The 24,643-nt window shown below is 48.8% G+C and overlaps 2 protein-coding genes across 6 annotated transcripts in view; both read right to left on the bottom strand.

The window, feature by feature from the left end:
- C2H9orf24 (chromosome 2 C9orf24 homolog) overlaps positions 1-3,312 on the bottom strand; it is a 14,454-nt gene extending 11,142 nt beyond the window's left edge. For both annotated transcript variants that reach the window (XM_028884023.2, XM_037202519.1), the window contains exon 1: positions 3,007-3,312. In XM_028884023.2, the coding sequence (XP_028739856.1) occupies positions 3,007-3,141 (135 nt within the window). In that variant the 5' untranslated portion in view covers positions 3,142-3,312. The remainder of the gene's footprint in view (positions 1-3,006) is intronic.
- Positions 3,313-6,686: 3,374 nt separating this feature from the next.
- Positions 6,687-24,643, bottom strand: part of Fam219a (family with sequence similarity 219 member A) — a 55,986-nt gene continuing 38,029 nt past the window's right edge. The window contains exons 2-6 of one of the 4 annotated variants that reach the window (XM_028884019.2): positions 12,103-12,202; positions 9,069-9,171; positions 8,810-8,890; positions 8,214-8,268; positions 6,687-7,717 (exon numbers count right to left, since the gene is read on the bottom strand). In XM_028884019.2, the coding sequence (XP_028739852.1) occupies positions 7,562-7,717; positions 8,214-8,268; positions 8,810-8,890; positions 9,069-9,171; positions 12,103-12,202 (495 nt within the window). In that variant the 3' untranslated portion in view covers positions 6,687-7,561. Of the gene's footprint in view, positions 7,721-8,213; positions 8,269-8,809; positions 8,891-9,068; positions 9,172-12,102; positions 12,203-24,643 lie in introns of all 4 variants that reach the window. The other 3 variants (XM_028884018.2, XM_028884021.2, XM_028884020.2) reach the window with 3 other exon arrangements.

The raw sequence follows: 24,643 nt of genomic DNA on the forward strand, positions 1-24,643 counted from the left end.
CCTGACTGTCTTGGAACTTGATGTGTAGCTCAGGCTGGCCTCGAACTCAGAGAGATCCACCTGCCTCTGCCTCCTGAAGTGCTGGGATTAAAGATGTGCACTATCATGCCCAGCCTAAAAAACATGTTGTTTTATTTTGTGGTGTGAGTGTGGTGTGGTGTGTGTGTGTGTGTGGGTATATATGTTTTGTGTGTATTGTTTGTTTGTGTGTGTGTATGTGTGTGTGTGTGTGTGTGTGTGTGTATGTGTTTGTATGTGTGTTGTGTATGTGTGTTTGTATTGTTTGTGTGTTTTGTGTGTTGTGTTTTGTTTGTTTTGTTTATGTGTGTTTGTGTATTGTGTGTGTTTGTGTGTATGTGTGTGTTGTGTATGTGTGTGTATGTGTGTGTATGTGTTTGTGTGTGTTGTGTATGTGTGTGTGTGTGTATGTATGTGTGTGTGTATGTGTGTATGTATGTGTGTGTATGTGTGTGTGTGGTGTGTATGTGTTTGTGTGTGTGGTGTGTATGTGTATGTGTATGTGTGGGGTGTGTGTGTGTGTGTGTGTGTGGTGTGTATGTGTATGTGTATGTGTGGTGTGTGTGTGTGTGTGTGTGTGTGTGTGTTGTGTAGCAGGAGAACGACTTACAGGAGTCTGTCCTCTCTAGCCACCTTGTAGGCCCAGGGATTAGTCAGGTCAGTCAGGGGCCTTTGCCCCTTGAGCCACCTGGCAGGCTTTTTTTAAGTATACAGAATACAAATAGAAGTTCATTGTACAGCTAGACTTCATATTTCATAGTTCACTAAAGCTGAAGAAGGAGGTTCTAACCTTCACCTCCAGCCACTAAAACGACGGCTTCACTACGTCGCCTTCAGCCTCCCAAGTGGCTGAAACTGCAGAGGGGCACTTCGCCAGCGTTCACTTGTCTCCAATTTTACTAAAGCTGCTCAGACCGTTTCTTTTCTGTTTTCTTCTAGGTCCTCCGTTAGAAGTGTTTTTGTCTGTATCTTATCTTTCTTGATTAACCTCTCTAGAGATTGTCTGAGTCTTACCTGCCTCTGTCTTCTGAGTGCTGGGAGCCTGCACCCCCCCCCAGCTTTCTTTTTCTTTTTGGCAGTGTTGGGGTGCAAGCTAGGGCCTCAAGCACGCTAGGCAAGTGCTTTACCACAGGCACCACCACCGGCCTTGACTTGTTGTTTCCCATCTTATTGTGAGCGAATGTTGATTTGGCGGCACTTTGGGTACCTGAAGATCTGTGGTAAGGAAGTTTTCTTCCATCGAAGTTGTACAGTGGTAGGTGTGTGTGTGCATGCAGGTGTCAGTTATGTATGTATGCAGTGTGTGTGTGTGTGTGTGTGCCTGCAAGTGTGTGTGCATGTGCACTGTGTATGTATGCAGGTGTGCATGTGTGCCTGCAAGTGTGTGTGTGTGTGTGCATTGTGTATGTATGAAGGTGTGAGTGTGTGTGCCTGCAGGTGTGTGTGTGTGTGTGTGTGTGTGTGTGTGTGTGTGTATGTAAAGAGCCAGAGACATTGAACCTTGATTTCAGTCTGGAACTGATAGATTTAGTTCCTCTACTTTCAGCTACTTTAACATAAGTGTCTCTTGGAGAGCTGGTATTGGCATGCTATCAGGCAATCCTGTGTTTTGAAGTGTATTTATCACTTATGATTCTTCAAAATAGAACAAAAATTAAAAATCAACTTTATGTGAGACTCAGAGCTTTGGACAAGTACCCAGATGCAGCCCAGTTTGGTCCAATTTGCCATCCTCCAAGTTCCCACTCTTGCTCATTTTCTACAGAGCATATTTAGATGGAAATACTGCACAAAATTCTATTCATAAATTCCTTTGTTACCACAATCTCTAATTCCCCACATTCATTGCTCCTCTTCTATCCCGCAGACACACAGGAGGGAATGTGATGCCCATGCATAAAGATGTGCTCCTGAACATTTCCGGCCTGGTCTTCAAGTAGCTCCAGGGCATGGCACTTTCAGCTCTTCTGTGAATTAATTCTTCACCTGTTTTCCCTTCTCTCTCCAGTCCAGATCAAGGTCACCTTGAGAGAGGGGGCTTCTGTGACCTGTGGGAGTGGGCTTCCTCTGTTTCCATTACGATGCTTATTTGCTAAACAGCATTTTGGACAATTTAGAAATTTTGTGGTCTCTTTTCTTGTTTGTTATTAGCCCCCCACAGGTGTTATTCCACGAGAACAGGACCCTATACTATTTTACACACTGCTGGATGTACCTAGGAAAATGAATAAAATACAGAAAAGGAAGCTGGGAGCAGGCCTGTAGTCCCCACTGTTGGAGGGCTGAGGCAGGAGGATTGCTTGGGATACAGAGTGAGTTCAGGGGCAGCCTGAGCAAGTAATTTACTGAGACCTTATATCAAACTTTCAGAAGCTGGGGCAATGGCCCTGTGTGTGGGCAGGAGGGCCTGAGTTTGAATCCCCAGCATCCATGTAAACAAAACGATGCAAACAAATACTACTGAAAAATTAAATTAAAAAATTTAATAGCTAGAGCTATAGTTCAAGGAGCAGAACACCTGTTTATCATTCTTGACACCCTGGATTTGATTTTCAGCACCACAAAATAAACAATGACAAATAAATAAATAAAGGCAGGTGTGGTGATGCACACACTGTAATCCCGGCACTTGAGGCTGAGACAGGAGGATGAGGAATGGAAGGCCAGCCTAGGCTACGTTACAAGTTTAAAGCCAGACTGTGTTGTTAGAATCTGCCTTAGTAAATGCAAAGCAATCACAGTATGGCTAGGCACAGCCTTGCCTGAAATCCCAGCCAGCTCGGGAGGCTGATGTAGAAGGGACTGTCACAAGTTCAAGGCCAGCCTAGGAGACACAGTGAGGCCTTGTCTCAACAAATAAGTAAACAAACAAACACATGAATGAAATTTAAAAAAAAATGAAAATAACTACAAACAGAGACAGCCGCACGCCAGGCATCCAGACACACGACTGTCGTCTGTCCATCCCACTGGAACCCCTGTACTTACTGGGGTCACAAACTTGTTGGCTTCCCATGCCCACAGCGGTGGGTCCTTATAGACCTCCTTGATGGAGGTCGGAGCCCTGTAGGAGTCACTGTAGGTGCTGATGGGGGTCTTGGTCTTCCGGGAGAAGAGGAACATGGTGGAGTCTCAGGGATGCGGTAGTGGGCTCTGCCTATCAAGGACTCCTGCTGGACATGAGTGACCACCCCTTCCCATAGACAGCCCACACCTCCAGCCTGGAAGGTGCCCCTAGCTGCTGTGACCCCCTCCTTTGGGGGACCTCTCAGTGTCCCTCCCCCCTCAGCCTTCCTGCTTCCACTCCACCCGGCTTCCTTTCCAGGATGGGCGTGCCCATTATGATATCACTTGCCTTGGCCCCATCCCGCACAAGAGGATTCATTTCCTCCCCATGCCAGCCCCTTCCTGCCTCGGACCCTTCAAAATATCCATGTCCCAAGAGTTCAGAAGGCCCCTAGAAAACCCGAGGCCAGACTTTTCACTGCTGGAGAGAGGCATCGGTTAGGAGGTTGTGATTCACTAGGCTCACACATCACTAAGAAGCAGAGGTAGAGGACATGCGCACCCAGGGGGTGAGTTTTCTCCCCTCCTCAGCCCACAGCCCAGGTAAGGAGATGCGTCCTGCTTGTTTGATGCTTTTAATATCATTATTTGTGTTACACGACACACAACCAAGGATGATGGTCAATACTGCGATGGAAATGTTAAAAAAAATATTATACACGGCTCATGTCTTCCACACACCTTCTTGGAAATAAATTAGTGAGCGCGGAGAAACCTGGCTGGGTGGCAGCCACAGCCGGGTGGGGGGGTGTTAAGGCAGTATCTACAAGGGGCGGGGGAGCTGGGCCACGCTAAGGCCCTGGCTCTTCCCCTTCAACTTCCAGACAGGGAGGGAGGAGGGAACCTTGGACTCTCCTTGGACACAGAAGCTGCTGGCTGCCAGCTTCCTGCCCCTACCCACGGTGTATATACCACCTCAGTCTAAAGCCCTGGCCTGCTAGTGAACGAGTGTGTCCTGTGGGGAGGGCAATTTCCCCTGGCTCTCAGGGCCACTGACATTGATGGGCCAGAATCCCACAGTAAGTCAGCGGCAGAGGCAGCAGTCTATAAAGAGGAGGTACCCACGTTCTAGAAGGGTGAGTCAGAGCCCAGTGGGGTGGGGGTGGTTAGGAGTTCTAGTTCTGGGGCCCAGATGGCGGGTGATGGGGTGCTAACCAGGGTGGTAGAGGGGCTCAGATGGGGGGTCACTATGGGCCTCGTGGCCCCTGCAGATACTTCCTGACTTGCCTCCCTTGGCATTTTCTCATTATCTAATTAGGATCTCTTCACTGGGGGAGGGAAGGTGGGCTGGAGGTGTGGATCGACGGCTACACTCTGATACTTTGGAGTGGGACCCGGGTGGTAAGAGGGGGTGCTTCCCTTCCTAAGCCCACAGCCCCACACTTCCTCTCGCCACGCCCGCTCCAGCCCCCACCTCCCAGGACTGGCACCCAGAGGGTGGTATGTGAGTGGTCGCCATGACAGTGGAAACACCAGCCTGTGTGGGTGTCGGCAGGAGGGCTGGAGCAGCCACACTTTGGCCACTTCAGCTTGGTGAGAGGAGGCTGCTGGGAATAGGCCAAGCCGCCTGAGGCTTCCAGTTGTCTTTACACGAGGGCAGGTCTACTGCCGAGCCAGGGGAGCTGATCTCCTCGGCATTGAGTTGTATCCTCAGCTTCCTCCCCCAGATCAGCAGAAGCAGCAGAAGCAACAGTATGCATGACACCCTGTACAGACACACACACACACACACACTTTCCCAAACAACTCTGCATGTGCTTCCCCCGCCTACGCAGGCACACACCTCAGGGCACCTTCTGGCTGTGCTCAGAGACAGCTCTCGAGCCCTCTGCAGAAACTCCTGTGAGGAAATTCCTTCAGATATGAAAAGACTGTCAGTAATGTCAGCTCGTCTCTATTTTCCAGTTGAGAGAACTGAAGCCCTGAAAAGCCTGGGAACTGCTTAGGAGCTCAGGGAGAATGTCAGAGCTGAGGCCAGAACCCAGGCTTCTGACTGCCAGGCTAGGCCCTCAGTCGACTGCATTCCCAAGCAGCCTTTCATCCTGTCAACAGAGCAGTCATTTCCCCACCACAGACACCCACCAGGCTGACCTGGACAGACAGGTTCAACACACACACACACTCAGACACACATTCATACACACACACACACACACACAGACACACATTCATACACACAGACACACACAGACACCCACCAGGCTGACCTGGACAGACAGGTTCAACACACACACACACACACACACACACACACACATTCATACACACAGACACACACAGACACCCACCAGGCTGACCTGGACAGACAGGTTCAACACACACAGACACACATTCATACATACACAGACACACACACACATTCATACACACAGACACACATTCATACACACAGACACACACAGACACCCACCAGGCTGACCTGGACAGACAGGTTCAACACACACACACACTCAGACACACATTCATACACACACACTCACACACACACAGACACACATTCATACACACAGACACACACAGACACCCACCAGGCTGACCTGGACAGACAGGTTCAACACACACACACACACACACACACACACACACACACACATACATACACACACACACACACACACACACACACACACACACATTCATACACACAGACACACACAGACACCCACCAGGCTGACCTGGACAGACAGGTTCAACACACACAGACACACATTCATACATACACAGACACAGACACACATTCATACACACAGACACACACACAGACACACACACACAGACACCACACACACACACTCAGACAACATTCAACACACACACACACACAGACACACATTCATACACACACACACACACACAGACACACATTCATACACACACACACACACACACAGACACACATTCATACACACACACACACACACACAGACAACACAACACAAGACACACATTCATACACACAGACACACATCATACACACAGCACACACAGACACACACACAGACACACATTCATACACACACACACACATTCATATACACACTGACACACACAGATACACATTCATACACACAGACACACACAGACACAAATTCACACACACTGACACACACAACACATTCATACACAGACACACATTCATACACACAACACACACACAAATTCACACACACAGACACACATTCATACACACACAGACACACACAGACACAAATTCATACACACACTGACACACACACACATTCATACACACACTGACACACACACATTCATACACAGACACACATTCATACACACACAGACACACATTCACACACACAGACACACATTCATACACACACTGACACACACAGACACACATTCATACACACACACATTCATACACACACACATTCATACACACACACATTCATACACACACTGACACATTCATACACACACACAGACACACATTCATACACACTGACACACATTCATACACACACATTCATACACACACAGACACACATTCATACACACACACACACACACACAGACACACATTCATACACACACACACACCCTACCACATCCACACAGTCACTTGGTGCACTATTTTCTTAAGCTTGCCCTTGAAGGGCCTTTCTGGAAGCCAGTCTCCTGGACCTCAGGCTGGGGGAAATGGGAACTGGGGGCCAGCCTTATCTCTCGCTTCTAGCCTGGAACCAGTAGTCAGGAGACGGGGAGAGGGGTAGAGACAGGGTAGAGAGACAGATGATTGGTTAGAGGCTCTGAGAACAGGCCTTACCACCCCCAAACCTGGCCCCTCTCCGAGATTCCCGCCCCCAATCCCCAGCAAGTAAGGAAGCGGGGAGCGGGACAGAGCAGAGGGAGAAGGCAGTGATCTCGTGGAGAGGCGGTGCCCTTTGGACAGCTTTGCCGCGGGCTTCCCATCTGGAGATGAGGCGGAAACACAAATAGGTATCCGGGCTGGCACAGGGTGGGGAGGGCTCCGAGGTGTTGAGAATCGTCCCCGTTGCTTGGGGCCTTTTCTTTCCCAACCCCCTTTCCTTCCTTTCCAGGCTGGAGTTGGGGAATTCATGGCTTCACTGGCACTGGGGCCAAACCCGGCCTTGTGATCCCTTCCCCCGACTGCTTACAGTTGGCCTCCTGGCCTTCAGTGCTGCCCCTGATTGCAGCTCTGGGGAGAGGTGGCAGGGTGCTTGGGTGGAGTTCCCCCAAGTAACTGAACATACAGTGCCCCCACCCCCCCAGCCCCGGGGCTGGAGACAGACCCGGTTTTGGTTTCTCCGGCTCCATGAACACACAGAGGTACACGTCCTACCATAGGAGGAAGCAATGACTGTTACGAGGTTGGCGGCTGTAAGGGCTCGGGGCTGTAAGGGGGGCCGGTGGGCCAGCTGGGTAGGGTCTGCCCCTGCCCGCCCCACCTGGCCCGACTCGGCCCCGCCCCGTGCGCCGCGGCGACCCCGCCCGCCCGCTACTGAATGTGGCAGGCGGTGGAGGAAGTGGCCTGGCAGCACATGCAGGTGGGGTTCACGGACTTGGGGGGGATGAGATCTAGGTCCTCATCGTCGGGGATCTCGTCTAACCGGTAGCCGTCCTTCAGCAGCTGGATGTTCAAATCTTGGTTGATCTGCTGTAGAAAAGGTTCGAGTCAGCTGGAAGGCATCACCCCGGGCTGAGGCCGCCACTGCCACCACCTGAGGCCACAGTGACAGCCCCTTCTCATATCAGGTTTATTTCCAACTCTGGCCTGGCTCCGGCCTCATTTCCCCCAGGCAAATCTTCCTAAGGCCCCCTACAGACCCCTGCCCAGTCCAAAGATCAACTTCCCATCTTTACCCTTGCTTCTGTTCGGGGTGTGCTCCCATTTCAGGTCCACTCCTGTAACATGTTGCCTGCATGTCACACCTGTTCTGTTTTAGAGCCCCGCTTTAATAACCCCAGGCTCACTGCAGTTCAGGGTGGTGATTTCTTCCCAGGCTCTCCCGACTCCCTCCCTCGGAGCCCTGTCCTCATAGGGCTCCGCCCCAAATGCCTGCCTTCTGCCCCTTTAGAGGCCCAGTCTTGCAGCCTGGTGGAGGCAGTTCCGGCTCCCATAGGCTGTGGGGGCAGGGGTGGAGCCTCACCTCGGCAGAGGAGTAGCCAGAGGAAGAGTATCTGGACATGTCAAAGTCGTCATCGCTGGCGGAGAAAAGGAGAGAGGGAGTGATTCAGGAAAAGTAAACAGAAAATTCCCACTATCTTTGCCATACCCGCCGTCCCCCAACAGTATGATTTTAATAATCCGTGCTTATTATGCAAATATGTGTTTGCAATGACATGTTTCCCAGCTCAACCTTCAAATAAAGTGGCTTCTTAAATTCCTTCGGATAGAACTGCTACCATCTCTTTCTTTCTGCCTGCTCCTCGGGTTTCTGTTTTGTTAACTTTTTTCTCTTTAGGTTCAAATCATCCTGGCTGTCTGGATTTTCTCAAAGTCTCTGGCTAGCCTGATGCTCTCCCATAATAGGGCTCTTCTCACTATGTCCTCTCCATGCCCATTCCTTCAAAACAAAACAAAACAAAACAAAAACACCCCCTTGGGAAGTTTCACCATGGAGAGCTCCTGGCTGAAGAACACCCCACTTCCAGTAATACGGCAGATGTGGCCTGCCCAACCCCGTCTGTGCTCACTCACACAGGATCATGGGCTTGCCCAGCTGCCCCCGGGCCCCATACACACCTGTCTGTGTCAAGCGCTACCAGCGGCTTCTCATCAGGGCTCTGGTCAAGCGAGGAGTAGCCTTTATTAGGGACGACCAGCCTGGGTAAAGAATTGGGGAGTTGGAGTGCCAGCTGGAGCACACAAACACGGCAGAGGATTTGATGGGGTCCTGTTCCCTCACTTTCTTCCCCCTCCTCCCTGGTTCCCCCTGAGGAGGGAGAGGCCGGAGGCCAGGTGCTGGCCGGTGGGGTCTCAGTGGGGCAGGGAGGATGCCTACCTCGTCCGGGCCATGACGTTGTTCTTCTTGGGTTGCTGGTTCACAGGGCTGCCCATGCTGCCGTTCTTCAGGGAACCCTTCCGGGCCAGCTCCCGCTGCTTCTCTGCAGGGGAACATGGGAGAGAAGCTGTGTCCTGCCCCAGGGCCGCCGGGCCTTGCTGCTTGGGGCAGCCTGCCCTGGGTCTGTCTTGTGCACCTTTACTTCTCTACCTGGCAGAGAGCCCATGGCCCGCAGGCACCTGATGCTTATGGACATGCATTTGGCCCTGCATAACTTGAGGCGGACTGTGGTGGATGAAAGGAGGGGCTGAGTCCTGCTTTTGGGAACCACAGTTCCTGTGTCGGGCAGCCAGTGTGTGCTTGATGGTCAAGGAAAGGCTAGAGAAGAAGAGATGAACACAGGGGGCTGGAGCAGCCAGGGAGGAATTTCTGGAGGAAAGAGGACATTAAGAGGGAAATCATGAGTCAGGCAGTGGTGGCACATGTCTTTAATCCCAGCACTTGGGAGACAGACACAGATGGTTCTCTGAGTTTGAGGCCAGCCTGGGCTACAGAGTGAGTTCTAGGGAGAGTGAAGACTACACAGAGAAACCCTGTCTCAAGCCTGCCCACCCCCGAAAAAGTATGTACAAAAACAAATCAAGAAGTGAACACAGCTGTGGATGGGATAGAGAGGAGGAGGAGATAAAGAAGTGGAGTTGGGAAAGGAGTCATTTATTCAGTTAATTATTCACTCACACACCAGAATCACCAATTACTCATCAAGTACTATATCACAGGGATGGAAGGCGTCCAATGGTTATAAACTCAGAGCACACACACACACACACACACACACACACACACACACACAATCTCAGAAAACAAGACAAGAGGAAACAAACCTCAGAGCACAAAAGCCTTGACTGGGACTCCGGCATTTGGGATTGACGTGGAAGGGGAAGGAGCTACCAAGGGGTTCATGGCAAGAGGCTGGAGGAGCCCTTTTGGCCTCTGACCAGCCTGCAAGCTCTCCTGGGGGCCCAGGGCCTATACTACACCATGGAGCTGGGCATCTGGTGGCCCACGTAGTGGTACATGACAGCCGTTACCACCAGGAGCTGCCGGGGCTGAGCAGGAGGTAACCACTCTTCCTACTCATGTTAAGTAAAGCCAAGATCTAGGAAAAGGGCTTGCTCTATGGCAGAAACACAGTGAAAGTTATCTCAGAAAAGAAAGAGCAGCCGTGCAGTGGTGGCACACGCCTTTAATTCCAGCACTTGGGAGGCAGAGACAGCTGGATCTCTAAGTTTGAGGCCAGCCTGGTCTATAGAGCAAGTCCTGGACATCGAGGGGTACACAGAGAAACCCTGTTATGAAAAACACAACACAACAAAACTAACTAACTAACTAACTAAGCAAAAAAAAAAAAAAAAAAAAAAAAAAAAGCAAGAGCATAAGGATGGGGGGGCCATTACAGCTCCTGTGACTCACTTGAAATGTTCCCTGATTCCCACGCCTCTGAGGCTCTCTCATCCTACTTCCCGCTTTCTTTGCCTCTTACTCTATAAGGGGTTTTTCCAGCCTCTCTTCAGCAGGCAGCAACTGCCATTACTATACCTAGCCTCTAGGGGGTGCAATTTGCCTTAAAGTTCTTGGTGATTTTCTTTATCGCAAATGAGACAAGTTGTGAATTTTCATGAGCTTTGGTGGTAATATAATGGTGAAGGAAATAAAAATGATATTTTAAAAGCATGCTAAGTTTGTTTGAAATCATGAAAAAATGCAGACAATAATCTGGCAAGGCTCAGACTATGGACTACTATGCAACCATTTAAAAGAACGAAGTCATTTTCTATAGGGGCTCTGAGACATTATGTAGTGGGAGTGAACATGACTCACAAAATGTGTACAATGCAATGACATTTGTGCTAAAGTACAAAATGAAACCACGAGAACTTGGAATGGTTGCCTCTGGAGAGAGTAGAGAACTTATATGCATTTAAAATACTTTTTATTGTTGCATTAAACAATAATAAACAAAACTAGCTGTACTCTGAATAGAATGTCCTAGGAAGACAGACAATTCCATTGAGAGAACTGCTGTTCTGTTTAGAAATCAGCCTGGATGTAGTCTAGAAGGGAAGAGGCAAGGTCTGTTTCATTTGCATTTTTTTTGAATAGACTGAAAGAACAGGTCCCGTGGAAAGGAATCGTGATAGATGTGGAGGGGAAGCTTGTTAAAGAGATAAGAGGCTCAGTCTTAACTGAGGAAGATCTCAATTTGTGGTGGGCAGCTAGAGCTGTTCTGAGAAAGATGGCTGGACTGATGGAGGAGTTTTAAGGACAGTGATGACCTGTATTCAGCGGTCAGCTCTCTCCTGTGTGACACGCTATAATTTTTCTTCAGGAAATCATTTTTCCAGTGGAAGTCTGCTGTCTCTAGTAGCCTTGGGTCAATGAGATTTTGGTTCATGAAGGGGGAGGGGCAGTTTTCAGCAGAGAAGAGGGTAAGAACTGCAGCCAGGGAGCTTTGGGGAGCTGTGGGAGTCAGGTGATTTCAAAACAGGAAATGGACGTCAGAATGGATGTGGAATCCACCCTAAGAGAAAGGCGATGAGACATCTGGAAAGGAGAGGGCTTCTCCGGTTCACTAAGAAGGGGTCAATGTCCCCAGTCAGGCGCCATCCAGGTCCTGAGACTTGCCCCTCAAACATAGCATCAGCTGCATCTTTGGGAGGCAGGCTCCTGGCTGGTCCTTCTGAGTCCTGCCCTGGGGTTCTGTGCTTTACACACTTGCAGCCACGCCTTGAACGCCTGGTGCCTCTAGCCTCAGAGACCTCTCCTAAAGCCTCTGCAGAGGACCATTACTGCCTTCTTTGTCTTGCAAGACATAAGGTGCCTAGGAGTGCCAATGACTTACTTGGAGGTGTAGTCTTGGAATCAGCTAGCCTGAGCTAGCCTGAGCTACTTTAATTGTAGCACTTGCTGTAAACCCAGCCCGAGAGCACCTTGTTCACTTCCCACATCGCCCTCATCCCCCAGACACACTCACCCAGCTTCACTTGGAGCGGGGAGGGTTTGTAATTCATGGCTACTGACTCACCCTCCCGGGCATCACAGTCTCCGTCTGAGATCGAGGCGGCGGCTGGGTCCTATGGGAGAGAAAGCAGAGAGACAGAGAACTATTAGCATCTGATCCCAGGGGTTGCCCAGAACCTTGAAACAAACCTTCTCATCTGCCCTCTGAGTTTCCAGAAGCATTTGCTTCAGCAGCAGGCCAGTATTCAGGGAGAGAGAGGCAGACCCATTTACTATGACCTCAATAGAAAAGCTAAGATGTATGTCCAACCCACATCCAACAAGAGTCTTGTATAACCCAGGCTGCTCTAGAAAGCCCAAACTTGCCAAAACTCACAAGACCTCCTCTACAAATTCACATACGCGCTGTCTGGCTCTCAGGCTTTTCTATGTATTTCCTAGGAAGAAGGTCTGTCTATGTCCCTCTGAGTTTAAGGGTAGATTAAGGTCAGAGCAGGTCTCCCCTGAGAGAGCCCTTCTTTTTCTGTTTCCTCTTTGTGGGATCCAGACAACCAACTGGCCAATCCAGGTAAGACCTCAAGAGTTCAGCCACTGACAAAAAAAATGGTGAAAAAAAGCTCCGAATAAGTACTTCTGAAGTTCCCAGATGAGCCCTAAGGAGCGTGCCCTGGGAGGCTGGATGGGAACCAAACCAGCAGGTGGCCATGTAGTTTTGTGCTGCCCCGGAAGCAGAACCCAAAGAACCCCATTCTGGGGTGTGCGGCCTTTGCGATCTCCCTTGCATGAGCTCTCACAAGCCTCCAACTCTGGGCCAGATCCTGTGCTGCCCCAAGTCCTGGGCTGGACTCAACGTCTCTCCAAAGTGCCCTCGCCCTGTGCATGAGACCCAAGGTCCTGGCTCACCCTGTCTCACATCATCTAGATTCGGAAAAGCTGGTGACCACCTGCTGTTTTTGTGGGGGAATTAGAGATTTTGTCCAGGTTAAGCAGTACTTGAATCTAGATTTGAGATGTTAGTGTTTTATAATCATTTATTACAGGCAACAGGAGTTTTGTTATAATTCTTTTTCTGGAACACACAAAGATGCTTTCAGCATTTTTTCATAATTGTCAGATTCACATTTTAGAAGGAGCTAAAGACGAGCTTCTCTTAGGATGACCAACTCTTATTTTAAAATGGGTTTATTCTCAGGCCTGTAGACTTGGCTCAGTGGATAAGAGAATTGTTCTTGCAGATGACCTGGATTAGATTCCCGGTACCCACACAGAGGTTCACAACCTTCTGATCCGGGGATCTGATGGCCTCTCTGATCTTTGTGGCACCAGGCACACATGTGGTGTACATGCAAGTAAAACCCCCATACAAGTAAAATGAATCTTAAAACGGTTTTATTCTTTGAGAATTTCATGTAATAAATTTCGATTATATTCATCCCTACTCCTCCCAGATCCATCCCTACCTCGCTCCTCCCTCAACTTTGTGTTCCTTTTTTTTTTTTAAATAACCCAAGAGTTCAATTTGTGCTGATCTTATACTTCTGGGTGTGGGCTTTCCACTGGAGCATAGTTGACCCACCAACAGCCACAGTCTTTAAAGAAAATTGATTCTTGGGCTGGAGAGGTGGCTCAGAGGTTAAGAGCACTGCTTGCTCTTCCAAAGGTCCTGAGTTCAATTCCCAGCAACCACATGGTGGCTCACAACCATCTGTAATGAGATCTGGTGCCCTCTCCTGGCCTGCAGAGATACATGCAGACAGAACACTGTACATAATAAATAAATAAATTTAAAAAAAGATTACATTTATAAAAAAAGAAAATTGACTCTCTCTTCCCTTCCCAGAAGCCATAAACAGCCTATAGTTCCCCAACTAGGGGTGCAGGATCAAGACCCCCTCTCCACGCCCGCTACAACATGGACTGCCCTGATCTATGAGGCCTTGTGCAGGTAGCCACAGCTGCTGTGTGTTTATGAGTCCAGAAGACACCGTTTTGGTCTGGTCCCCCCTGACCTTTGGCTCTTATAATTTTTCTGCCCCCTCTTCCTCAACTGTCCCTGTGCATTGTGGGGAGGTAACAAAAGGCTCCATTTGTGGCTGGGCAGCCCACCGACACTTCTCTCTGCACTCTGGCTGGTTGTGAGTTTCTGAATTAAGTACCAGCATGACCAATGCACTGAGTGCTGCCATCTTCACCCAGGGACTGGAGTGGCCAACCAAAGGTACAAGGACTGCAGAGGATCCTGCTGCTTGTTCTGTCCTTGAAGATCCAGAAAGCAGACGGACAGGCAAATAGAATGCTCTAGGAGCGGCCCCAGTATCAGGTCCGGGATCTGTGTAGCTCCTGGAGACCCATTTAAAATGAAGTGAGGTCTAGAGAAGCGGCTCCATGGCTGACGTGTGTGCTGTGCAGGCAGGAGGACCTGAGTTCAGTTACCCAGAACTCAGGGAAAGCCGGGAGCACTGAGTTTCCACATCCCAGTGTTCCTGCCGTGTGAGATGGAGGCAGAAACGGGAGCTCTAGAAGCTCACAGTCCAGCTAGCCTGGCATATAAAAAAATAAAGGGCAGTAGATGCCATGTCTGGTCCATTCCCAGTTACCCTGACCTTCACACGCGCGCGCATGACAGGAGCACACCTGCTCTCTCACACATGACTGTGCGCACACAAACACATCGCACACACGAAAATAAAATAAAAACAAGACAGTGGGCACGAGCATGACTTGTTACTACAGTGAGAGGAAGAATCGAGATGTCTGAGAGGGAAATCCTGACCGTCTGTTTGTTCCTGGGTGGGCTTGGCTGCCACAGTGGCTTTCAAGTTCCTTCGAGAAGAGCCTGGACCTTTCTCTGCCTTAGTCCCTACCCCTTAGCCATGGAGAGGTGAGAGGGAGACAGGAGCTCTGTGACAGGTGAGGTATAGCAGTACCTGCATCTTGGAAATGCCTGCATCTCAGAAATGCCTGCATCTCAGAAGTACTTGCATCTCAGAAGTACCGGCATCTCAGAAGTACCCGAATCTCAGATAACTTCCCATGTGGCAATCCTTATTCCCCCAACTCTCAGAGCTCCCTGGGAGACTCCTTTCAAACTGCACCTTGGAGAAGCTGGTCTGCAGTGGCCCTTATCCACACTGAGGCCCCAATGGCCTCTCAGTTGCTACCCATGGGGGAGACAGAGACTTGATGGCTGGGCTCTGACATTACTCTTGGGCCACAGGGTGAGCTCACCCCCAAGACATCCAGAGGGAGGGATTTTCAGATGGGCAATCCTGTAAACATGCTGGTGGCACCATACTAGGGAAGATCTGGTCCATTTCTAGGCTCCTCGGCCACAGTCTTTTATCCTTTCTGTAATCTTTGTTAGGTAGGACACACAGTGCATTCATTTGAAACTGGCTTCCTCAGGATGCTATGCTCCCACGGGCCATCTGATTATTTCTGTGTCTATCTACATCTCTTTGTCTCCTCAGCAGGGCCGCACCCTTCTGACTCCATTTTCTCCCTGAAGAAACCTGACGCTTCCTGCAGTTTGGATTGACATTTTATACTGATGACTTCTAAATTGCAGCCTTTTAATCTTGAACCCGCTCCTTGACCCTCTCTACTCTACCTGCTACATGAATGTTTGGTCTCACTGTTTTTCCCTGAGGTTGATTTTAGAGAACACAAACCCCTAGGCAACTGGGCTGAAGTGTACTGACCCAGCACAGATAGGTGCATCAATTTCTTCTCTGAGGCTGCAGGTGTCAGTGGTTAACATGTGTGGCAGAAAACTCAGGAAGGACAGAACCTAGGACAAGGTCTGGGGAGCTGATGAGCATCTCTGGCTGGAGACCCCATTAGGGCTCTCAAGGCCCACTGGCAGTTCCTCCTAGTATTTGATCCTGAGTGAAACCATAGGATCAAAGCCCCAGGCTGAGAAGCTCCACACCAAACTCCCCTATCCAGCTGCCCCTTCATCACTGTCCATGGTAGAAGGCCATTTAAGCGGCGACTACAAAGGTCTTTGGCACAGTGCCATCAAAAGCTGTCGACTTTCTGAGTGTCTTCTCTGAGAAATGCAGGCAGTGCACCATGACCATTGCACAGAGATTAAATGTAAAATATTCATGAACAGAAGTAGCAGAGAGGACTCAGGCAGAAGGAAGTGTCTGGCTCCAAGAATCAGAGAGAATTTAAAATGCCCCCCAAGGACTTCCGACAGGCGTTAGCTAGATCCGGGAACCAGAGTGGGGATTAACAAGATTATTAATAAACACTCAGCAGAGACAGGGCCTGAAATACGTCCCTAACAGCAATCCACGTCTCTACAACCATTCAAACAAATCCTCCAAAGGCTGCAGAGAAGATTAATAGCTCGGGCTATAGGCTAATGGCCAGCACGACATCAACATAGCCAGAGGAAGCAAAAGAGCCAGAAGCATCCTTAGAGTTAGTGTGGTCCAGCAATTTTCATTAACCTGTATTCCCAGAACCCTGTGCTTTGGGTGGGGCTGGAAATATAAGTGGGGCATATATGTAGGAATGGTAGTTACAGGGTCCTGGGTTCCCTTCAATCAAAGAAAGCCATTGTTAATTCACGTCTATATTAACCTTTCTGTAAAATTCAGGTTCGCAAAAGTGTTTTGTTGCTTAAGAAAAACCCACTAACTACAGCCCTGGGAGATGGCTCAGTAGGTGAAGGCACTTGCCACTGAGGCTGACAATCCCGGGGACCCACAGAGTGGAAGGCGAGAACCAACTCCTGCAAGTTGTTCTCGACCTCCACATGTGCACTGTGGCGCCTCCCCAGCCCTCACAAATAAATAAATATAATAGGAATGAAATGTTCAAAATTCACTGATTTAATCCAATCTAGTCTTTTAAAATGCTTTATGGAAAGTACCGAAAACAGCACTAGTGAGATCCAGGTACCGATCTGTGCATGTGCATGTGCATGTGCATGTGCATTGTGCATGTGCGGGTGCGGGTGCGGGTGCACTCACTATGCTTGTGTGTGTGTAGAGAGGCTGAAGGGTCCTGTTGAGTGGTTGTTCCTATTGCTTCTCACTGACTCTGGAGCTCTGCAGTTAGGCTAGGCTGGCTGGCCGGTGAGCCCCAGAGATCTGCCTTCTTCACCACTTTATTCCCCCAGCACTGGGGTTATAGGCACACACTGTCAGCTCAGCTTTTACATGGTACTAGGGATCTGAACTCAGGGACATAGGCTTGCACAGCGACCGTTTTGCCCATGAGCCATCTCCATACCCTCTATCCATTTTTTGTTTTTAAAAATAAGAAAAACTGAACTGGGCAGGATAGCATACTTCTTTAATCCCAGCCCTTGGGAGGCAGAGGGGGGCAGATCTCTGAGTTCAAGGCTAGGCAGCCTGGTCTACAGAGCAAGTTCCAGGACAGCCAGGGCTACACAGAAACCTTGTCTCAAAACAACAACAACACAACAAAGAAATAAAAGAAAAAAACCAAAAACCAAAAAACCAAACCAACCAACCAACCAAGCAAACATAAAAGGAAAACTTGGACTGGGAGATGGCTAGTAGTTAGCAGCACATGCTGTGCTGAGGACCTGAGTTCAGCTGCCAGCATCCACATCAGCCAGCTCAAGACCACCTGTAACTCCAACTCCAAGGGACCCAATGTCTTCTTCTTCCCCCGCCCCATAATAGATGAACAAATAAATAAAGGACACCTGGGCCCTGGGAGGAACGAATGGAACCAACGGCCTTGCTAGAAAGGAAGATGCTGAGGAGAGCCTGACCAGGACTTGGAACAGAGAGGGCCCTCTGGGAGGCTGCGCCTCCTGTGGGGCCATACATCAGCCTGCATGCAAACCTCCACATTTGTATACCTTCCCTGGGGCTGAATTAACTCTTCAAGGGTCTCAGCTGCCTGGTCTTGTCACAGCTGGGGTAGTATAGCAGATAAAGTGAGCTGGGACCCAGGAGACCTACGGTGAGCTGAATAGATGTGGATGAGCAAAAAGTGGGCATGAAGGAAGAAACTCTGTCTTTAAGGCTCACAGGTAAGAGGGAAGGGCTTGGGAAGTGACAGGAGAGGGTGCTTTCCTGGATGATCGTCTACAGTCTGCTCCAGATGAACTCTGGATGGCAAAAACAAAGTACATGAGACTTGTTTTGTAGTTCCTTATGCAGATCCATGAGCCTCTGAAACCCACAGTACCCAGTAGACAGTGTGACTGCCTCCCGAATGTTCACACTATACCTCTCTTCCACGGGAAAGGCTTGGGTGGTGTGACCACGCTCTCTGTGCTAAGAGGCTATCTGATGAAAGGAAGACAACCCACCCAACCCCACCCTTTGCCACACGGACCGAAAGGAGATTGTGGTGGCAAAAGGTATAGGCTATGGGGTTAGTGAGATGGTTTAGCAGGCAAAAGTGCCAGCCAAGAAATTCTGACAACCTGAGTTCAAGTCTTGGAACCCACAGTGGAAGGAGAGAACCAGGTCCCAAAAGTTGTCCTCTGACTTCCACATGGATACTATAGCATGTATCTACGCTCTGTCTCTCCATCTCTGTCTCTATGTCTCTCCGTGTCTGTCTCTGTCTCTGTCTCTGTCTCTCTCTCTCTCTCTCTCTCTCTCTCTCTCTCTCTCACACACACACACACACACACACACACACACACACACACACACACACCAAGACTCTGGAGACATTGCCCCTGGCCTAAGATCCCAGCTCAGTCCTTTACTAGTACTGTCCTTTGGTTTCTTCACTATAAATCGAAATGTACATCGAAGGTGTGTGTGTGAGGATTTATGTCTCACTATAGTAAATGCTGAGCACCACACCTGCATTAACTACAAAGATGTTATCTGTATAAGTACAATGTGCTCTGGGAGTGTCCAGTAGCCCACAGCTGCAGTTCTAGCACCACATAGGTTGATATGTGGCTTATATGTGGAGCTATCTGTGGGAAGGACTCTCTCCACAGGGTTGGGGAAGGGATTGACTAGGGAGCACTCTGTCTTCTTCCACCATGCTTACATTTTCCTTATTTATAACAACTCTAGTCTAGGTATCACAGAGATAAACAGACAATAGGCCTGTCTCCAAGGAGTGTCCAATAACTGCCAATCAAGGTAAAATGACATAAAAAGTAGAAGGAGTTGGGTGTGGTGGCCACACCTTTAACCCCAACACCAGGGAAGCAGAAGCAGGCGGATCTCTATGAGTCTTGTCTAGAGTGAATTCCAGGTCAACCAGGAGCACATAATGAGACCTTGCCTCAGAAGGCAGAAGGAACAGGACCAAGGGAGGAATGGGGAGCGGCCTCCAAACACCGGCTTGGATTGGCAGTTCCTGGGAAGAACGTTTAGGAACATCTGCAAAAGTTCAGAAGCCTGCATCTGGCAGAGCACTTTCCAGAAGCAGTCAGGTTTGCTCTAGCTGAAGTCTGGAAGGCAGAAGTAAAGAAGTAAAGTCAGCTCAGATCGCAGTGGAAGGTGGGTCTTGACTTTGACTTTTTTCTTAGAAGATAATGGGGGAAACAAAACATAAGCACAGGAGTAACATGAGCATATTTGGGGTGACGAACCCTTTATAGCAGCTATGGGGAGACACGTCGAGAGAATGAGACTGTAGGTAGAGATAATTTGTGCAAAGGAAAGCCAGCAGGGACCTAAACTAAGAAGCAGAAGACAGAGGTATACTCTGAAGACCAACGTGTATGAGGAGTGTCTGTATGCCTCTAGCTTCCTGTCTGGAGTATGCAGAACAAATACTAATTACTCAGAAGAGCAGCGGAGGGAGCGCACCGCCGAGGAAAACCAGGTTAGCTCATTTGGAGATGTGCTGTATCTGGGGTATCTTTTGGGAAACAGATGACATTACCAGTCAGTAGGCTTTGGGGATCGGGAACTGGGAGAAAGTCTGGTCATGACTGAAACTTAGGGGAGGATAATCTTCCTAGAGAGAATGGAAAAGATAAGAATCTGGGGTGAAGCCTCGAGGAGCAGACATCTCAGGGAACACGTGGAGGAGTGAGTAGGAACAGAAGTGGGAAGCTGTAAAGTTTCAAGTGCCCCAAAGAGAAGCTTGGTCCACAAGATAAAGATGAAATTTAGAAACAAAGACATCCTAGGCAGCCCTGGACACAGTTTCAGTTGAAGAACAGGAACAGAGAGCAGGTTACAGGGGGTTTGGAGGGAAAGGGACAGTGGGAAGTTGAGGCAGCCGGTAGATATTTCAAGGAGTGCATGGGAGAAGGAAGAAACAAGAATGGATGATAGCCACAGGAAACTTCAAAGCTGTAGGAGTCCTTTAGGGCTGGGGACACACGGCCACTGTCCTACACTAAAAGGAAAGAGTTAAGTATCTAAAAGGAGACTGTCATGGGGCACATGGAGGAGTCTGGAGCAGACAGCCAGACCTTCAACTAGAAGAGGGAGGCTCTTTACAGAGAGGCCAGGGAGGTGCTGATGTGGGGAGATGCAGACAATTCGGGGTCAGAAAGGTCAGTAGAAAGTTGAGGGAGTTCATTCCAAAGGCTTTGTCAGGAAAAGGAAGAGGTGAGCACCAAGGTGTCGGTGAGGATGCTGGCGGATGGTGGGAGTGGCCGGTCATGCTGATGATACTTCACCTTTCAGCATCGTGATCCAGCCTCGGGGATGAAAGGCGCTCTCCGAGGTGCTGAACAATGCTGCTTATGTTTTGTGTACTGAGCGTGGTTGGTTCAGGTACAGGAAGTACTCAATTTTGGTTTCCCCACTGGGGAACGTAACCTCTGTCTTCATTTCCAAGCAGCAATTCTCAGGAAGAAGGTAACTGAAATGGACTTCGAATGAAGTAAGACGCACACAGCAGCAGCATCTGACCTTTCTTCACAGAGCACATAGTGAATTTCCCTCCAGTTTCAGAGGGAGCTGGAGAAGGAGATTCTGAGCTGGGAATGCTAAATGGCTGCCTCTGGAATAGAGTCATGTAACCCTGGGTGAAATCAGAAAGGAAGAGAGACAAAATATCAGGACGTTGTAGTCAGCAAAGATAATGCTGATAAGAAATAGAAAATCAGGGGAGGCCTTGGCTCAGGCCACTCTCTGACAGGTAGGTATATTGATGGGAGAGGGCCAGCTCTGTCCTTGTCACAGTTTGTCCAGAGGGCAGCTCTCTGGCTACCTGTGACTTTAGTACTCTTGTTCAGATCTATATCTGTCCACCCAGACGACTCTTGGCAGTGTGTAGAACTAGAAATATTAAGATATGATTAAGAGGGCGAGCTAGCAAAAAACACATTAGCTTCACTGAGTGTCCAGCACTGGAGAGAAGCCTCATCTCCTATTTTTGCTCCATCTCCCGTCCAGAGCCAAGTAACTGGCTGGGACTTCTATCTTCCGGGGACATAGGAAGGTCTTTAGGGATCCCGTTTATAGGGAAAGACAGACTTCTCGTGGGTAAGGTCTCCAAAGAAGAGCTGGAGGGAAAATCAGGGAGACACAAGGTAGACAATCTCTGATGTTTGGGGCTCTTACAAAGATCAGGGGAACAGAAAGGCTGGAGACTTATAAAACCTGAGTCTGGGGTGAGGGCAGAGAGTCCCTGCTCAAGGAACCTTCTCTTACTAGTTCAACTCCAGTCTTCTGAGTTTTTCCTCTAATAAAACACTCAGTTCAAACAAAATCAACACATTGTCCATTCTGTCCAGTGTGGGCCACACAACGGCAGGGGAATGCAGGAGGAAGTACACACTACACTTGTGCAGAGCATTTGGGGGTAAACACACACATGCATTCATGTACACACGCATGTATTCATGCTCGTATGCACTCACAAAGGATTCTCATGTTAGATCTTAGGTCTAGGAACTCAGATTGTTCATGTAAGTAAGAGGTTGGGTTTTTTGTTTTGTTTTTGTTTTCTTCTTTTCCTCCCTCGCTCCCTCCATCCATCTCTTCCTCCTTCCTTCCTTCCATGTGCATGGGGTTTGGCTTGCATCTAACTCTATGAACCACATTTGTGCCTGATGTCTGCAGAGGCCAGAAAAGGGCATCGGATTTCCTAGGACTGGAGTTACAGATAGTTCCTGAGTCACTGTGTGGGTGCCGAGAATCAAACCCGGGTCCTCTGGAAGAGTAGCCAGTGCTTTTAATCACTGAGCCATCTCTCCAGCCCCAATGCTCAGTTTTTTAAAAATTACCTTTATTTCACCACTTTGAGACAGTGTCTGTTACTAGTCTAGTGTACTGGTCTTTTGTGCATACTACAGCTGGTAGCTTTCTGGAGTTTCCTCTTTTTTCAAGCTGGAAGAGGGCACAGGATGGGCTGATTCTGTGTGGTCCCACCTCTCTGGATATATGCTTGAACCAGACAGAGCCAGCCATGTCCTTGAGAAATGGCAAGTGGGATTAACAGAATGCCTGTGGCCAGCGGGAAGAGGAGATGGAAAGCGCTGCCCAGGTCAGGCTCTGGCTCCAGAGCTGCCCTACCCTTGAGCACTTCACTGAAAACCATAGTGTTGGGGTCAGGGGTGTTGCTTTGTGGTAGAGTACTTAGCATGCACAAAGTCCTGGGTTCAATCCTCAGTACCACAAATAAGAGGAAAAGGAAAGCCCTACAGGAATTCTAGTGCCCTTTAGACTAGTCTCTTCTTTTAGGTAAAATAACTTGAGTTGAATTTTGTTTCTATAACCAGAAAGCACAAACTAATATACATGCATAGCACATTTAAAGGAAAACATGGATGGGCTGGACTGCTCAGTAGTCAAGCATGTTTGCTGTTCTTGCAGAAGACCAGAGTTTGGTTCCCGGCACCCACATTCATTGGTGACTCACTAATGTGTGTAACTCCAGCTCCTGGGGATGCAACACCCTCTTCCAGCCTCCACAGGCATATGGATGCACGTGTATGCCCATGTACATACATACACACACACACACACACACACATACACACACACACACACACACACTAAAAAAAAAAAAACCAAAAGAGAAGCATGTGGTATCTTCTGCTCTGATCACCGTATTACTATTGTTTTATTGAGACAGGGTGGCACCAGACTAGGCTCCTACTTCAGTTTCTGGCAGCAGCACTGTGCCAGGCCTATTCTGTATTTTATGTTATTTTAGTTATTGGTTTATTGAGACAGGTTCTCACCATGTATCTTAGACTAGCCTGAACATTACTCTGTAGCCCAGGCTGGACTCAAACCCATGATCCACTTATGTCTGCCTACAGCATGCTGGGATTACTGGCATGTGCTGCCATATCTGGCTTACTCTGTATTTTTAACAGTCAGTGTCGGGGGCTGGAGAGATGGTCCCATGGGTGAAAGGCTGGTTGTGCAAGTGTGAAGACCCAAGGTTGGATCTCCAATACCCACATGAAATGCAAGACATGGAGGCATATGCCTGTAGCTAAGCCTGGGGAGGGAGATGGGGGTTCTGAGGGCTTTCTGGTCAAACAGTGAGCTCCAGGTCCAGTGCAGTGACCTTGTCTCAGAAAATATGGTGACAAGTGACAGAAGACACTTGACATCAACCTCCAGCATCCACATGCTTGGTCATGCACACATGTACATATATGTGTACATATACACATACAACACACACGTTAGTACTGCAACATAATTAGTTCTCCATACTCTAAAATTGCCTTTGTTGCTATCAGTTTAATGGCTGTACAAATATCCACAGGGAGAGGTATGTTGCAATTTTTCACTATTGCCAATGATGCCACACTAAAATTCATTTGGAACCATTTCATAAATAAAATTAAAAGTCAAAAGCATGCATGTTTTTAAGATTCTTGAGATATGTATTACAAATCATTTCCCCAAAGGATTGTTCCAATTTACAATGCTCCTAGTCATGAGTGAGAATATGGTTGGTTTTTAATATTTTATTTCACACTGTGTGGCAGGGAATTCCAGGCCACCAAACCTATCCATCATCTTCTGAGAGCTCCCGCTCTCGTCTTCCTGCTCCCCTCTGGGGAATCTTCTCTCAAAGAATAGAATTCCCCCGGGGAATCACCCACCTGACAAAATATTCCTGCCTCGAGACTACCAATGGGAGACAAAAGGAGGGCAGGTTTGTCACACCAAAGTTTGGGGAGGCCTAAGCGCCTCACCAGTACTGCCTGGTAGCTGGTCATAGCACTTGCCATGCTCAGTGGGTCCTGCTCATGTCAGCATCCAGCTACGGGAACCATGGAGATGGCAGAGCCAGGAGGCCAACCTCATAAAGCGTCTCCTTTGCTTTCAGACTATGGCCAGGAGAACTAAGCAGACTGACCTGGACATTACTGAAGCTTGTGTGGCAGTTCCTACATTAAAATTTAAAAAAAAAAAAAGTGTATGTGCATGTATGATGTGTGAGTGCACACACATGGAGGTCAGAAGACAACTCTGTGGAATTGGTTCTCTCTTTTTACCTCGATGTGGGATCTGAGGGTTGAACTCAGGTCAAGGGGCTCATGCCACAAGCACCACTACCCACTGAGTCATCTCACCTGCCACGTTTCCTCTTCTTTCTTCTTTTTTTAAATTAAGTATGTGTATGGATATTTTGCCTGCATGAGTGTCTGCATCCCA

Source organism: Peromyscus leucopus, chromosome 2 (genome assembly GCF_004664715.2).
Source record: "Peromyscus leucopus breed LL Stock chromosome 2, UCI_PerLeu_2.1, whole genome shotgun sequence".
In the NCBI taxonomy this organism is placed as follows: domain Eukaryota; kingdom Metazoa; phylum Chordata; class Mammalia; order Rodentia; family Cricetidae; genus Peromyscus; species Peromyscus leucopus.